Raw genomic sequence first — 14,384 nt, 5'->3', positions numbered from 1 at the left:
TGTACAGTATTTGTGCTGATTATGGTGTATCGAATATTAACAAAATATTTTCCCCGTGTTCCTTTCTCTGACTTTTAAGGTGTTAACGACAATGAAGTGGATTTATACAACTAAATTTGTGAGATGGAGCTTAAGCTGTTCATTTAGGACATTAGAAGTCCTTTTTTTAACAAACTTTTTTCTCTGAAAGTTGTCATAACAGGGATCAAAATAAAGTTTCCACCACAGTAGTGAGGCTTCATAAGTGTAAGAGTATGCCAAAAAGCCAAATAACTGTTTTTTTTTCACATTTGTGACTTGCTCATTTACAGTACATTAATGATTTTGGGGGTACATAAACTGTTTTTAAAGATCTTGTCCCATAAAGTTGAGCTACTTTTTATTGGTTACAGCTTCTGACTTGCTTACTAACCAAATTTGGAGATGCGTGGAAGAAATGTTGTCATTTTACATGAAGATGGAGTGTCTTCATATTATTACTGTATATTTTAGGTCCATGTTAAGATGGTCATAGGAAACCAATGTCAAATGGAATGGGAGTGATTTGCAGTTTTGCAATTGCAATTATAAAGTAATGTGTGGTTTCTGTGTACATTTAATATAAATTAGCAATACAATAAGTTACCAAAACACACTTGTTTCCTTGTATAGCCGCTGTGAATATTTAGCGTTGCCAGTTCTGAGAAATAGCCACTAAACATTATTTAGAAACTCAAATCAATGTTTGTATTTTGACAGACTATTTAAATGATTAAATTCTATTTTTTACTCAATTTACTATTTGTTGACACTGCTTTATTTTGATGCGTGTTGCTGGTTGTGCATTTCAGTGTAGGCTTTGTTTTCTTTTGAAGTTAGATTAATAGTTTTGATGTCCTTGTCTAAAATGTCCACATTAAAAATCACTGTGAATAAAAGTGATATATTCCACTGTTTGAGGAAACGGGGAGTGGATTATTTGAGGTGCTTTGTGCTGTGAAATAAATGGACACACTACCCACCTCATTTCATTGGTCTCATTTCTACAAGGTTACTGTACATGTGATTACAAACTGCCGTTTAGCATCATACATGCCGGCCATGTTCAGTGCAGATTTACAGAAGTATGTTACTGGTCAATTTTGACCTGGGCCAAGAATACTGTATCCCGATAATTTGACTTTCACGTTATGCACCATGGAGCTTTTCGAAATGTATTTAAAGCGTAGTTACCAAATGTATGAGTAATCCTTGATCGATTAAAAGGAATTGTATTTTTGTTCGCTCCATTGCAAGTACAGTATTTGTTTTTGCAGGTGGAGCTTCCCACAAATTTCGTTTTTTTAAACAGTGGCAAATCTCAAGTTCGGATCAAAACAGCCTCCGTATAATAACCCCCGCACAAAGAAATTACGTTTTAAAATAGATTCATGTTTCTGTAGTTTAGATCAGGGTCATTCAATTTCTGTGTTAACGACAGACATTTAGAGTTAAAACGCCCTAATCTCATGCTTCGTGTAGCTCAACTTTGAAGAAATTTAGCTGCAACGTGCTGCGTTCAATGTCATCGGATGTTTTGGTACTCATCACACGCATCGGCCTCCAGGTAGCAGATGGTGCAGTGTAATTAGGTTTTAGCGTGGGTCTGGCCAATGCGGGTATAAAGGTAAAGGTGCGGCTACAGTTGTCAGTTCTCGTGTGAAGCCAGCTTGGAGGCGTGTCTGTCCTCTCGACAAAAATCTTCTGGCGTCTGGACACGCCTCGTCGTCACTTAAGCTTTATTAAACGCAAGCTAGCATAAATGCTTTCCCTTGCTACTACTGTCATTAAACGCACCCGCGTAGAATATTGTGTGAGATTGATCCACTCGTCTTCTTGTGTCAAAATGCCGATTAAGGTAAGATGTAAATGAACAACATAACAGTTGCTACTTGGCAAATGTATCGTCTTGGCCAGTAACGAACTTGTGTGAACACTGTATTTTGGTAGCTCGTCATGCTAATGACAATGATGTCGTCATGACAGCATTTGCTTGCAATGCACTTGTTTACGACCGTTGTTGTGTTTTTACCTGCAGTTTTTCTTCACCAGCCACCTAATACATGACGTAAACGTTGCTCAAACCAGTATATCCGTACTTTACACTCATTAGGGGTCTCCTGCACGTCTCTGCTAACGAGCAGAGATCGCATTACATGTTACGCACGTTTGTTCAACATCGCATTGTCATGTGTAATATATTGATCACAAAAAACAGTTTCACGGTACATTACTAGTTTTAAGAACGTCGAATTATTTAACTTGAATCACAGATAATTGACGGGTACGCTTTGATATCAGCGCTTAATAAATTGTCAGCATGTGCTGTGCTTTGCATCCATGACAGGCCTGGTCAGAAGAGCTCTGAGCACTGAAGTAAATGTAATGAAAACAAAAACTGTACCACTAATTTGTCAATGTCTGGCTTGATGTTTCGTAAAGCCTTTTCGGCCATTTTAAACAGAGTTGCTGCTTTGTGTTTGTTTTGTCGTCCTCTAGCGACTTTCAATCAGAACTAACATGATTACGAAACAAGTCCACAGCAGCGGTTCTCAAACTTTTTACACAAAGAACCACCGAAACAAATTATCTGTCCAATCCTATACCAAAAAAAGTCAATTTAACATGTTATGTTATATTATGTTTTGCTACTCCAATTTGGCTTGCTCTGATCAACCAAATTTACTTATTTGTGCTCCCAGGTGGGCGACTCTCTTCCTGCAGTGCAAGTCCAAGAAGGTGAACCAGGAAATAAAGTGGCAATGGATCAACTGTTCAAGGGGAAGAAAGGCATCCTATTTGCTGTACCAGGAGCTTTCACCCCTGGCTGCTCCCAGGCAGGCACAAACAGAATTAGTCATCATGTCCTGGCTGTCATAATCCTTGCCAACAGACTTGACTGTTCTCTGCTTTTGCTTTCAGACTCACCTCCCAGGTTTTGTGCAGCAGGCAGCAGATTTGAGGAGTAAAGGCGTACAGGAGGTGGCCTGTGTGTCTGTGAATGATGCTTTTGTCATGGCTGCCTGGGGAAAGGCGCATGGAGCAGATGGAAAGGTCCGCTTTAGAGGAAACATTGTTTTCAGCGCTTACTACCATCTCACTGCCCTTTATTTTTCACTGTGATCAGTAGCTGTGATTATTGATCGAAAATGAATTTATTTATCCCATAGGTTCGAATGCTGGCTGATTCGACTGGAGCATTCACGAAGGTAAACCAAGCCTTGTTGTTGAATACAACTTTTTGGGACCACATTTGCAACATGTTTCTATCTAACTTTGTAGGCTGTGGACTTGTTACTTGACAGTGATCAGATTGTGCAGGCACTTGGAAACAAGAGATCAAAGAGGTAAGGTACACATTGTTTCAGTTTTGCAACAACACTCTGCATGTGTAAGCTTCTTTTTGTCAGTTAAATTAAATATAATATTGAAACCTTCACAAAAAGATGTGATTGTTTTGACACCAGACTGGACCGTAACTTAAAATATACCCACTTCTTTCAGTTGCTATTTAAGTCCAAATGAGTACATGGCTCATGTGTGTTGCAGATATTCAATGCTGGTGGAAGATGGAGTTGTGAAGAAGATCAATGTGGAGCCAGACGGCACTGGGCTGACCTGCAGCCTGGCGCCCACTATCATGTCTGAACTTTAAAACTCTTTTCGAACTTGTCTACCAAACGATACAAGTTGCACTAACTAGTCCAAATCTGCTACAGTGCTTCTCCCACATCCCAAAGAGTACCACAAATGTTACATGAGTGTTCGCTTAAAAATGGAGATGCACAGTCATTAATGCGCACAAATGACAGAGAAGATTATGCAAAATTTAATTATGCTTTGTGCTGTTCTTGCTCATGAATAAAAGTTCCCGAACAGTGACTTGTACATTGTACTTAAATGTTTTAGTGAATATTAAATTGGTATGAGTAGATGCATGATCTTAAAATGGAGAGCACACTGTGGAGAGAACTCAGACAGGGTCAGCAATGGAAGAGAAACCCATGGAAAAGTGCTGCAGAGTCTTGTTTGGGCATGTCGAGGGCAATCCGTCTGGTGAGACACTGAGTCATCAGGTAAACCTGAAATAGGGAGTCATACAGGATGGGTGAGTGGAAAAATAATGGTACATGTAAAGTGCACTGGTGACAAATGGCACCAAACTATGACAACTGTAATAAAATACAAGCCCTGCCCTCAACAAGAAACAACAGAACATGTTCAACTCCAGTGCAACAGATACAATGACACGACCACGGGGTGCTTCAACATTAATGTCTTCCAGAGACAGGATTGGCAAACAGGAATGTATAATTATTATGCAGTCGATATTTTAATAGCGCTTTCACAACAACTGCAGCTGTAGCAAAACGCTTTACAGTAATATAATCGCAACACATTTTGCACGTCGGCCTTTTAGTTTGAAGCGGTTATGGATGAAAGAGGAGAGATGCAAAAGTTTCCTTTCACCAGTGTTCACGGATACGTCATAATTAAAGCAGGCATGGCGTCATACACGTCGGCTACAAGCTAAGTTTGAAAGTAAACACAAAAGCTGTAGCGTCCATCGACAATTAAATTTGGTTCAATTCTCCGGTGCTATTTAGATCCGCTTCAATTACAAGCACCGTCACTCAGTTTTAAACACATCTGCGATTAAGCGGACGCTCATCTTTTGCTCCACCAACAGCATCAACATTTCCGCTGAACAAAACGGGGAAGTGAAAAACGTACAAAAAGCGCGGCGACGACAGTATATTAGCGCCGAACCTCCGCCTCCCTAAAACCAGTGATGGTCCACATGTTGCCGACAAAGGCGCAACCATCAAGCACACTTTTTTCTCATTCGACGAATGACACGGCCAAAACCCGAATTATTATAATCATTATTTGTCCGTTTTCTAATGTCCTTATCCTCACGAGGTTCGCGTCATCATCATCACACCATCATTATCAGTTAGCAATTGTATTTGCTTTTCTTCATTTTTAGTTTTTTTTAATTCATTTACTTCGGCACATTTTCTGTCACCACTCCAGTCCAGTTAGCGGCGGTAATGAGCAATTAACCTATTTTGCCAACTGCCAATTACCACCAAAGAAGAAAAAGACTACGAAGAAGTCGACAAGCAGGAAAAAGAAGCGCGTTGCAAGCACAACTCAGCCAGTTTGAAACTACGACGTGACATCGGACCCAGGAGGTAAGATATTGGCCTCCAACAAAAACCTTTATCTCAACTGCCTCCTTTTGACGTTTGACATCAACGGTAAGAATAAAACATGCACGTTTAAACCTCGTTTACAGCTTAGCTAACATGGGAAGCTCATTCAGACATGATCGTATATGGCGCCTTAATGTGCTCACTCTCACTCAAACAAGATTTTCTGCATATCGAGTAAAAACATAAGTCTGAACATTAAGCATGCTAATAGTCTAATCTTTTCCCACCAACAACTAACTCTATTATATGGTTGAATTCAGCCAGTGTGATTTAATGTCGGCGTTACAAATGATTGCGCGCGCAATTCAAGATGACGACCCCATTGTTGCTCGATCTTAGACGCGAACGAACTTGTCCATCTGATTGAAAATAAAAATAAAAGGTGATGTCAATTCTATCTTGGTGCGTATGCGTGTGTCTGTGTTCAGGGGTATCGTTTTTCGTTAGGGTGCTATGTTAAATAATGACGTGGGCCATGTTGGTCATTGATTTAATATCGGTGATTTGTACACTGATTATTTACAATTTTGGGAAATGTATTTATGCATTATAAATGTACAGTTAAGCAACTGCACAAAAAACATCCAAACGAAAAAGAGCTGCCACATTTATTTGTCTTTGAAAAGACAAAAAAATGCTATGTTTACATGTTGTTTTTTAAAGAAAGATGATCGTAATGCGTTGTGAAATATTAATACACGAACATAACAAAACATAAAGAGAATAATACAGAAATAAATAGTTTTTTTAAATTTATCATTTGGTTTGCTTGTTTGGGAGGCAGCCCAGTGGATCTGCTGTTTAAGTCTCGTCCGCCGCTTATCACATGGTTGTTTGCGATTGATTTGTTTTATATTTTTGTGTTCGACTGTCAGTTCAAGAAATAGCTGAAAGTGCGTCAGTGACTCTGGTGTGTTTTTTTCCCTTCAATTCGCTCACAACACCAAGCAAAAATTCATCCAAGCGACAGCTCGAAACTTGTAAAACCCAAAGGTTGGAGCAAAAACAAGTCAGCTGTATTTGTGACCTCTGTCTTGCAGGTTTGTTTGACTTGTGACCTTCAACAAGGCAGCCATGTCCTCAACATCACAGAAACATCGTGACTTTGTGACCGAGCCAATAGGAGAAAAACCTGTGTTTGCTCTTGGCGGCATTGGTGAGGTCCTTGGCAAAAGACTGGAGGAGAAAGGTTTTGACAAGGTAACACATATTTAGTTTGATTCATAGTATTTTTAAATCTTGTGTATGTACTATCACCATGGAGAGATCCTTGGCTTATGATGGAGTTCCTTTTTTTGTTCCTGTGGATCTGTTTTGCAATTTTTGGGTGCGCAACAGTTTGATAGACTCTGATCTGTGCTTATTTATATTTTAATGGATCTTTACCTGAAAAAGCCATCAGACAGAATGAGGTTTGTGAGGAGACATATGGATGACGGATTTCTTTTAGACCTCTATACGTTTTAATTTAATAACTATTCATAAAGAGAGGGATAGACACACACAAATGATTTATAACCGTTTCCGGTTCTATTCTGTGTTCACCAGGCATACGTCGTCCTTGGACAATTTCTGCTGCTAAAGAAGGACAATGAGCTTTTCCGGGAATGGCTTAAGGACACTTGTGGCGCAAACTCAAAACAACAAGGTGACTGCTTCAACTGCCTTAAAGAATGGTGCGACGCCTTCCTATAAAGCTTCGTCTGTTTCTTTTATATTGTTTTTGTAGTTCAAACTGGCCATCAGCTCTTCGACAGATTTAAATCCATGATATATACGAACAAACACTGCAACACGCGTGAGGTTTATTGAAGTAAACTTTTAATTGTGTACACTGTTGATGATGTCATTTATTATTCATCGTCTGTATCACATTTTAATTAATAGCTCATGAATGATCGAAATAAATTTGGAAGTCAAGTTGTTGCTGAAGTTATTTTACCAGACTTTTCAGGTTTACTTCTGGCATTAGAGTTGCCATTTGATGAATAGTGTAATTCTAGACCGTTGTTAGTTAGCCTGCAAGCTCTTCAGCGAGTTTTGGGGCGGTGATTGCTGCATTTATTGACAAGCCCACATCTGTGTTCGCAAGTTTGGCAAATTAGCTATAGAATAATTTCCTCAGAAAAAAACGGACCCGCCTATTCTCCCTTTCTTCAAGCTTTTTCTATTTACCAATAGATTTGCAAGCAACCTGAAGCTGTTAGCACATCATACTACTGTTATCAACGTGCTCTCGGTACACTGCCGATATTTGAGATTTGATAGATTGGCTGTACATTTGTAAACTGCATTTGAAAAAAGGTAAGCTGACACTTGGCTGAATTTTATGATTAACTCTTGTAATTAACGCAAAATAAAGGATATCTTAAAAGTAGTTTGAGTCTGAGCCTCCAACTTGCTTTGTTAAAAATGTATACAAAATAAGATGCTGATGAATGTTTTAAACTTGAAAGCAATGGACTGCGACATTCGTTACACCTCCACAATATACGATCGAGTCCAAGAACTGGCTGATGTCCTGTCACCATTATAATAAAGCTACTAGTACTTATTTTGAAGTTGCCTGAAACAACACTGCGTCATAAAGGGAGGTTATGACACGAGGGCCTGCTGCATGTGACTGACGCTTGTATGTCCGGCTGTAAATTTTATTATATGCGATTAAGAAAAAGGGAAATTAATGAATTTGGACCTTGTGAATGTATTCTTTTGAATGTTCACTGCAGTGGCTGTTTGTCAAATAAAATCACAACTGAAGGAACACGTTCTCATCACAGGTTTGATTTCAGCGTTAATCTTAACCCATCAGACAAGACAGGTGGATCCCACCTGTAAATTGAAAACAAATCCTTGAGATTGAAATAAAAAATGGAGGTAGAGAGATTGCACTAGTGTGCGCACCCTCATAATTTGCTATGTGGTTGTTTCAAATAACAACAATCGTCGTCGGCACACACCTGCCCTAATCAACATCTAATAAAATTCAGCTGTTCTAGTCGGCTTTTCCTGACATGTTTGGAGTCACATCTTACAGCGCATCTTGTTCAAAGACATCCGTTTGGAGAAAGGTACAAATTACTTTCCAAGGCTTTTGATATACCACGGAACACAGAAGACGGTCATCTAGTGGATAAAACATCGCACCTAAGTGACCAGTTGATGAGAAGATAACTGGTCAGGGACGCCGTGAAGAGCTCAACAGCAACACTGAGGAAGATGCAGCATTTTCTGGCAAGTACTGGCTGTTTAGTAACATACTAACATGTGACATAAAGTGGAATGTTTTGGCTGTAATCGTAAGGGGTATGATTGCAGCGAACACAACATGGCTTAACGACGAAAACACCATGACACACTAGCTACTTTGAAAACACGTTGGAACTTGGCAACATCATGCACTGTGGGTGTTCAGTTGCAACAGAGGGGCGGGCGCACACCGATCTAAATATTGTCCTGGGCTGACAACCGCCCGTTTATAAATTGCAACCCCCCCCCGCCCCCCAACCGATGTTGGACTAACAAACGTTCAAAATGATCTTGCATGTACGCTCTTACTTATTCGTGCCCTTTTATTTGTGTGTATGTAGTACACGAAATTGTCCACCCGATGTCGCTGTTGTTAAGCCAAGGTTGTAGTCGAGATCACCCACGTACACGTTAGTATTTGTTAATTTGATGTCACGTGGCCCAGACCAGTAAAAATGATTGCATCACTGAAATAAATAACGACGGTGATATTCTTCACCTTTTTATACGCATAAAAATATCTGCCCAGCTGTAAAGTCTCCCGAGCAAGAAGTTTACCTGCCAATGTCACACACGAACCCCAACGAGTCGATTTATGTTTCTCCCACTGCCCCGATTTTTAACCTAATTGAGGGATACCACAACAATTCGCCTGGACCATTCTAGGTTCCATTCCCAACAGCGCCAACGGCACGTTACACCCAATTCTACCTGTGCAAATTACTAAAAGAAGGAAAACTGCAAAAACAGTTTCTGATTTCAAAACTAGTTGTCCATGAATTTTATATTCATTTTTTGTCCATGAATTTTATATTCATGGACAACTAGCCATATATCAATCATATGGCTTCACAGTCAGACAAAAATAAAATTGACACCCTTGCTATAAAGCATTCATATTATTATTATTATTATTATTATTATTATTATTATTGGTAGTTCAAACTGAAAGGTACAGTATGTGCATGTGATGTAAACCGTCGTCTGTTACTGATGCTACTGTGTTTGGCTGTGAAACATTTTTTCCTGCAAATGATTGCATTTGTACATGTCCACTGCAGTAGCTGTTTAACAAATGAAACCACAAACGTTGGGAATGCTGTTTCACTACAGGTTTTATTTCAGCGCTTCATGTTCTTTGGTGATGATTTTCCTGTCAAATGTTGCCACTGTCATACAAAATGTTGAAAATATTCGCACAAGGATTCCAAAAATAATGACACCAAAATAACAGTGAAGGGTCAGATGTGTCATTCTTGCCTTTTTAAAATAATCCTAACAAGTTATCAGATGTTTTCTTGGTGAAACTGTTGAAGGATGGGAATGACACAGCACCTAGATTGCAACTGCTCTAGCGTATTTAGTTTTAACATTCTGAATGTATATTTACCCTCATGATCCATTTTATGAGGCACACCTACAGAAAATGATCAGATGTAACACAGGAGCTGTATCAAAAGACGGTTGCAATATATTGGCGCGCAAAAATATTTAAACGGAGTTCATTATGATCCACTGACTGTGACAAATAGCTACAACTGACAGCCACAACAATAAACACTGACAAAAGCAAAAACAGAGGGAAACGTGGACTGTGAATATTGATTAACAAATTCAGGCATATGCAGAAAATGGTTTATAATGTTAGCAATTTAGGGGTATAGCGTATGGCTCATTAGTTTGTGTGGGTGTACCTAATGAAGTGGTGATGGCGTTTGGATGCATGTTTGAATGTTTTTGGTGACTCCAGTGTTTATATAAATCAGTTGACCTTTTGCGCTATACCACATATTGGTATATGTGGTATAGCACTAATCAAATGGTTAGCAGCAAACAGACGCACACGCGATCCGAATCCTCTTTTGACCTGATTACAGCTTACTAATGGCTTTTAAGAACCAATAGCCATTCTTAAAAGTCTAATGTCTGACGAACGTCCCAGATAAACATTTATAATGCTCCCACATGAATGCATCCTCTGAGATATTGTTGATCCAAAGTGAGATTGACATTTTTATAAATGATATGTTTTCTTGTGGATGACAGTTTTAAAAAAAAAAAATTAAATAGGTGTATTTTTTTTCAACCTGGCAACTTTCACTGATGGCTCTTACTCATAATCATTTAAACGGGTAGTTCCTTTTGTATTGGACTGTGTACTGTACACAGGCACCATATGCAAGTACCGTAGTCGATGGTACACATGTACTCTCCATTTGTACTTTTTTTGAAACAAGCCCTGATTGAGCTCAAAGCAGAGCGCAAAAGAATTTCTTCTCCCTGAAAGGGTTCTCCGAAGTGGGCACGGGAGTGATCAGGGGGTCGTCGCAAGCGTGGGCGTCGCAGTACGCCATCAGGTCAGCGGCCGCCTTGGATACCTGCAGAGGGTCAGAGTCATCCTCATGGGCCCGTTGTTTGATGACACTTGCTACGAATTAATTCCCTGTGGTTGTTTGTGTACGTTTAATGCAAAGGTGGAAATCAAATTCTATATCGCATGTAGCAGCCTGCTGATTGAAATCTGCACAGCATCAAGACATTGAAGTTTAGGTTCGCATCACAGCAAAAAAGAAAAAAAAAAGATCTGCTGCTCACTACATTTTTATGGCGTTTCTAATCATTTGGTTACCTTATTTGGATGCACGACACGCAAAATGTCAGCCCCCGCTCTGATTCTGTGCACTTCTCATTTGTAAACGCAAGGTGTGCTCTGCATATGATTAATATCGTCTGGTTTATGAGGAGCTCTGTGTTGCTTTACCTTTATCCTGCAGAAACTAGCCTCGATCTTCAGTTGCTCAACCAGCTTCCTTGCCTGGCCGACACTCATGGTGCTGTTCACTGGGGTGTCTCCTTTCATTCTGAAGACAAACGTAGCAAAAGACAGTCAGGCTTTTAGGAAGACAAAAAAACACGATTTGGTGATCATTTGTCCTGTTGAATTGCATTGATTCATCGCTGCGATGCACAAGGAAGTGTTGCCTTTTCATTGATCTAGTCATATTTGTAAATAAACTCTGTATATAATAGCAACTTTATATCAACCATACATCTCAACGAAGGGCTTACACGAACAAAACAATACACAGCACATAACTCCAGTGTTTCGGCTCAAAAATCTGTCATTACGGTCAATGTGTCATATCGCAGCTGTTACATTAGTCACCTTGTCCCTAAAATCAATCCCACAGTTTCAAATATGTTACACCAACAAGGCTAACTGTTTGAATTGCATTCACCCTGACCCGCACAATTTAACCACAAGCAAGAATAACCACCAGGATGAAATTAACACCCCCGCTGCACAATCCTTCCTCAATGACTCAAAAACATACCAACGTGACTGCAAGTAACAACAGCCGGATTGTTAATAAAGAATGCCAGCCGTGAAGTGAATCTGTTCCAGCCATTGTGGATCTTTCCCCATTGTCTTTTTACCCCTGTCCATCCACCTATTTGTCTCCTTACCCGTATGATATTCCTCTTCAGGTGCAATCTCTTCCCCCCCACCCTCTTGTCTCCCGTTTTGTGGGTCTCTATGGCCTTCTGTCAGCTTTGTGTGTGTGTGTGTGCTGTCAATGTAGCTGGACCCCACCCCTTACAGACGACTGCCTGGATGCTCCTCTGCTCTCAACAGTCCAATGCACTGCAATCCTGCCACAGTAAAATCCGGAGGCTCATCCTCTCCGCAGTGAGTGGTATCTGCCAGATGGAGGAGGGGGAGGCACATCATTGATGAGGTTTTCTTAAGGGGCCGGTGGTGGAACTGACCATATTTGTGGAGGGGGATTTGGAAAATGGGGGAATTTCCCAGTCTTACATGCTGTATCTGCCATGCAACAAAATGGTCTATGCGGGGTTCAGATGTTTGTTATTCGGTGTGAAAATGTAATGTACTTATTGATGTCAGCTCAAAAGGTCTGAATCATCACTGCCCCCCTTCCCCCTCTGTAACGCCCTCCCTCTCCTCTGTTGCTATGGGGACTGCTGCAGTCTACTGTAATGGTTTACAATATCACTTTTTTTTTAACCTCAGGAAATTCTTCTCGTGAGGCTTATTTCAATTCTTTTCGGCACACGCGTGAACTAATCAAAATTTGGTTGATGATGCACTGATAGACTAAATACCATTTATTTCATTTTATAATGAATATCCAAAGTAGTTCGGCAGGGGCTGCTTTACATCGCGAAATAGTGCAAACAGCTCAAGCACTGTCGACACAACAAATGAACAAGTTAATAAGACCAAAGTATTATTTCTTTTGGGGTTGAATGGCTCTGATTATGTCGAGCATGTTTCGTCTCCGTCAGCGAAAACCATTTTTCGCGTGACGAGATGTCGCTCAGAAGGGGGGAAAAACGGCTACACTTGTTTTTCCCCCCTTGCTGTCGTAAGCCATAGACATCATACAGTACACAGCTTGGTGTGGGCAACGTACACCAATGATGCCGCCATATTGGATGTGGTAATATGAAGCGCCTTTCGGCGATTGGTGAAGAAGCGCCTTTCGTTTTATAAATTCTCACCTTTTTGTTTGCAGCCACCAATGTATGCAACACTGTAACAGTGATCCTGTATGACTAACATTTATAAAGGTCAAATTTTAAATTCCTTGTCTTAAATGCTTTGTTTAACAAAAACAAATGCAAATGTTGTGTTTAGCGGTGAAACAAAACGGAATTCCATTAAAGAAGATAATTTCGGGTTTTGTTAGCCCGATTAGATTATAGTTTTAAAAAAATCATCCATTTACCCCTAACATTGGTGTACACCGCCCACTGCCTAAAGACGGCTTGGATAGGCTCCAACACTGCTGCGACCCTCATGAGGATAAGCGCCTCAGATAATGGATGGGTGGATGATAATAATGGTTGATTAAGTAGAACTTGATTACCCTCATGACATGGAGAGCCCGCCATTCCAGAGACTCCTGAGATGACTGATTTATCTGACTTTTGCCTTTACATTCAGACAAAAATAAACGGCTTCACTTTTTAACAAAAAAATAAAATGAACAAGTCTAAACAGACTTATCTCTCTCTGAAATACTAGCCGTACGTTTACGCCTCTTCGAATAACCGTTTTAGATCAAACTTGTGTAAAAGGTCAACATATTGTTGACATTGTGAATCCATGCAGCAGATGGTGCACATCTCTGCCTCGAGGTTATAGTCAATAAAGATTAAACCGTATTGTTGAAAGATTTTCATTTCAGCCCATTTGGGCCATTGATTCTATGATGACTGTTTGAGCACTCACATACTGGATGGGTTTCGGGTGAGTGACTGAGGTGGTGCCATTTCACTCACTTAGTCCCATTTTACAAAATTTCTAAGTGCTGATCATCATTCCAGGTTAGGTAAAACAAGGAGAAAGTCCCGAGTCACAATCTACATGTTAGCATAACCCCGTGATTGTTCAGAAGTTAATTCCAACCAGATACTGAATAGGTCCTGTATCGATGTGCCTGCAGGGGCTTGATCACACAGTTGTAAGTACCATCTTTGTGTTATGCAATTCTAAAGCAAGCAGATGTGGGTGGCATGATGATGATCAAAACCATCAATTACAATTGGCTGTCTGTATTGATGGCACAGTTCAATACTAGACTGTTGGCTCATAGGACATGATTGTTGAGGATGTCCATATCATTATTTTTTTTAAATCTTAACTGCATCCCATTTTTCAAGGAAAACAGACAAATAATGCAAAAATACATATGCATTTTCTTATTTTATTATTACAAGCGAGAGTTCCGATGTGTTCACGAGAAATGAACATGAGCAATGTCCTCATCCAGCCATCCTCTTTTGCGCTGCAATCTAAGAGAATCCTTTATGTGTTATTTAATTCATTTAGAATTGAGGAGGGGGGGGGGGGAATGATGTCCTCAAAGA

General features: G+C 40.0%; 3 protein-coding genes across 7 annotated transcripts; 2 read left to right on the top strand and 1 right to left on the bottom strand.

Annotated features, from left to right (window-relative positions):
* The first annotated feature begins 1,591 nt into the window (after positions 1-1,591).
* Positions 1,592-3,900, top strand: prdx5 (peroxiredoxin 5). The gene is made up of 6 exons (XM_052046377.1): positions 1,592-1,876; positions 2,721-2,855; positions 2,941-3,072; positions 3,189-3,227; positions 3,301-3,365; positions 3,568-3,900. The coding sequence occupies exons 1-6, from the start codon at positions 1,781-1,783 to the stop codon at positions 3,671-3,673; spliced, it is 573 nt and encodes a 190-aa protein (XP_051902337.1). The 5' UTR covers positions 1,592-1,780; the 3' UTR covers positions 3,674-3,900.
* Positions 3,901-5,079: 1,179 nt separating this feature from the next.
* banf1 (BAF nuclear assembly factor 1) lies at positions 5,080-7,157 on the top strand. Of its 2 annotated transcripts, none has more exons than XM_052046378.1 (3): positions 5,080-5,216; positions 6,278-6,437; positions 6,786-7,157. In XM_052046378.1, the coding sequence occupies exons 2-3, from the start codon at positions 6,312-6,314 to the stop codon at positions 6,930-6,932; spliced, it is 273 nt and encodes a 90-aa protein (XP_051902338.1). In that variant the 5' UTR covers positions 5,080-5,216; positions 6,278-6,311; the 3' UTR covers positions 6,933-7,157. The 2 variants fall into 2 exon arrangements, with proteins under 2 accessions (XP_051902338.1, XP_051902339.1); XM_052046379.1 differs by having other exon boundaries at positions 5,115-5,282.
* A 2,426-nt stretch (positions 7,158-9,583) lies between these two features.
* Positions 9,584-12,204, bottom strand: gng3 (guanine nucleotide binding protein (G protein), gamma 3). Of its 4 annotated transcripts, none has more exons than XM_052046450.1 (4): positions 12,082-12,204; positions 11,248-11,347; positions 10,299-10,864; positions 9,584-10,265 (listed from the first exon to the last, which is right to left on the bottom strand). In XM_052046450.1, the coding sequence occupies exons 2-3, from the start codon at positions 11,344-11,346 to the stop codon at positions 10,736-10,738; spliced, it is 228 nt and encodes a 75-aa protein (XP_051902410.1). In that variant the 5' UTR covers position 11,347; positions 12,082-12,204; the 3' UTR covers positions 9,584-10,265; positions 10,299-10,735. The 4 variants fall into 4 exon arrangements, with proteins under 4 accessions (XP_051902410.1, XP_051902408.1, XP_051902409.1 ...); XM_052046448.1 differs by having other exon boundaries at positions 12,089-12,198; XM_052046449.1 differs by having other exon boundaries at positions 11,955-12,163.
* Between the last annotated feature and the right edge of the window lie 2,180 nt (positions 12,205-14,384).

Source organism: Hippocampus zosterae, chromosome 16 (genome assembly GCF_025434085.1).
Source record: "Hippocampus zosterae strain Florida chromosome 16, ASM2543408v3, whole genome shotgun sequence".
NCBI classification, from domain to species: domain Eukaryota; kingdom Metazoa; phylum Chordata; class Actinopteri; order Syngnathiformes; family Syngnathidae; genus Hippocampus; species Hippocampus zosterae.
Note: the sequence above shows the minus strand (reverse complement) of the source record. Positions and strands in the feature narration are given on the sequence as shown.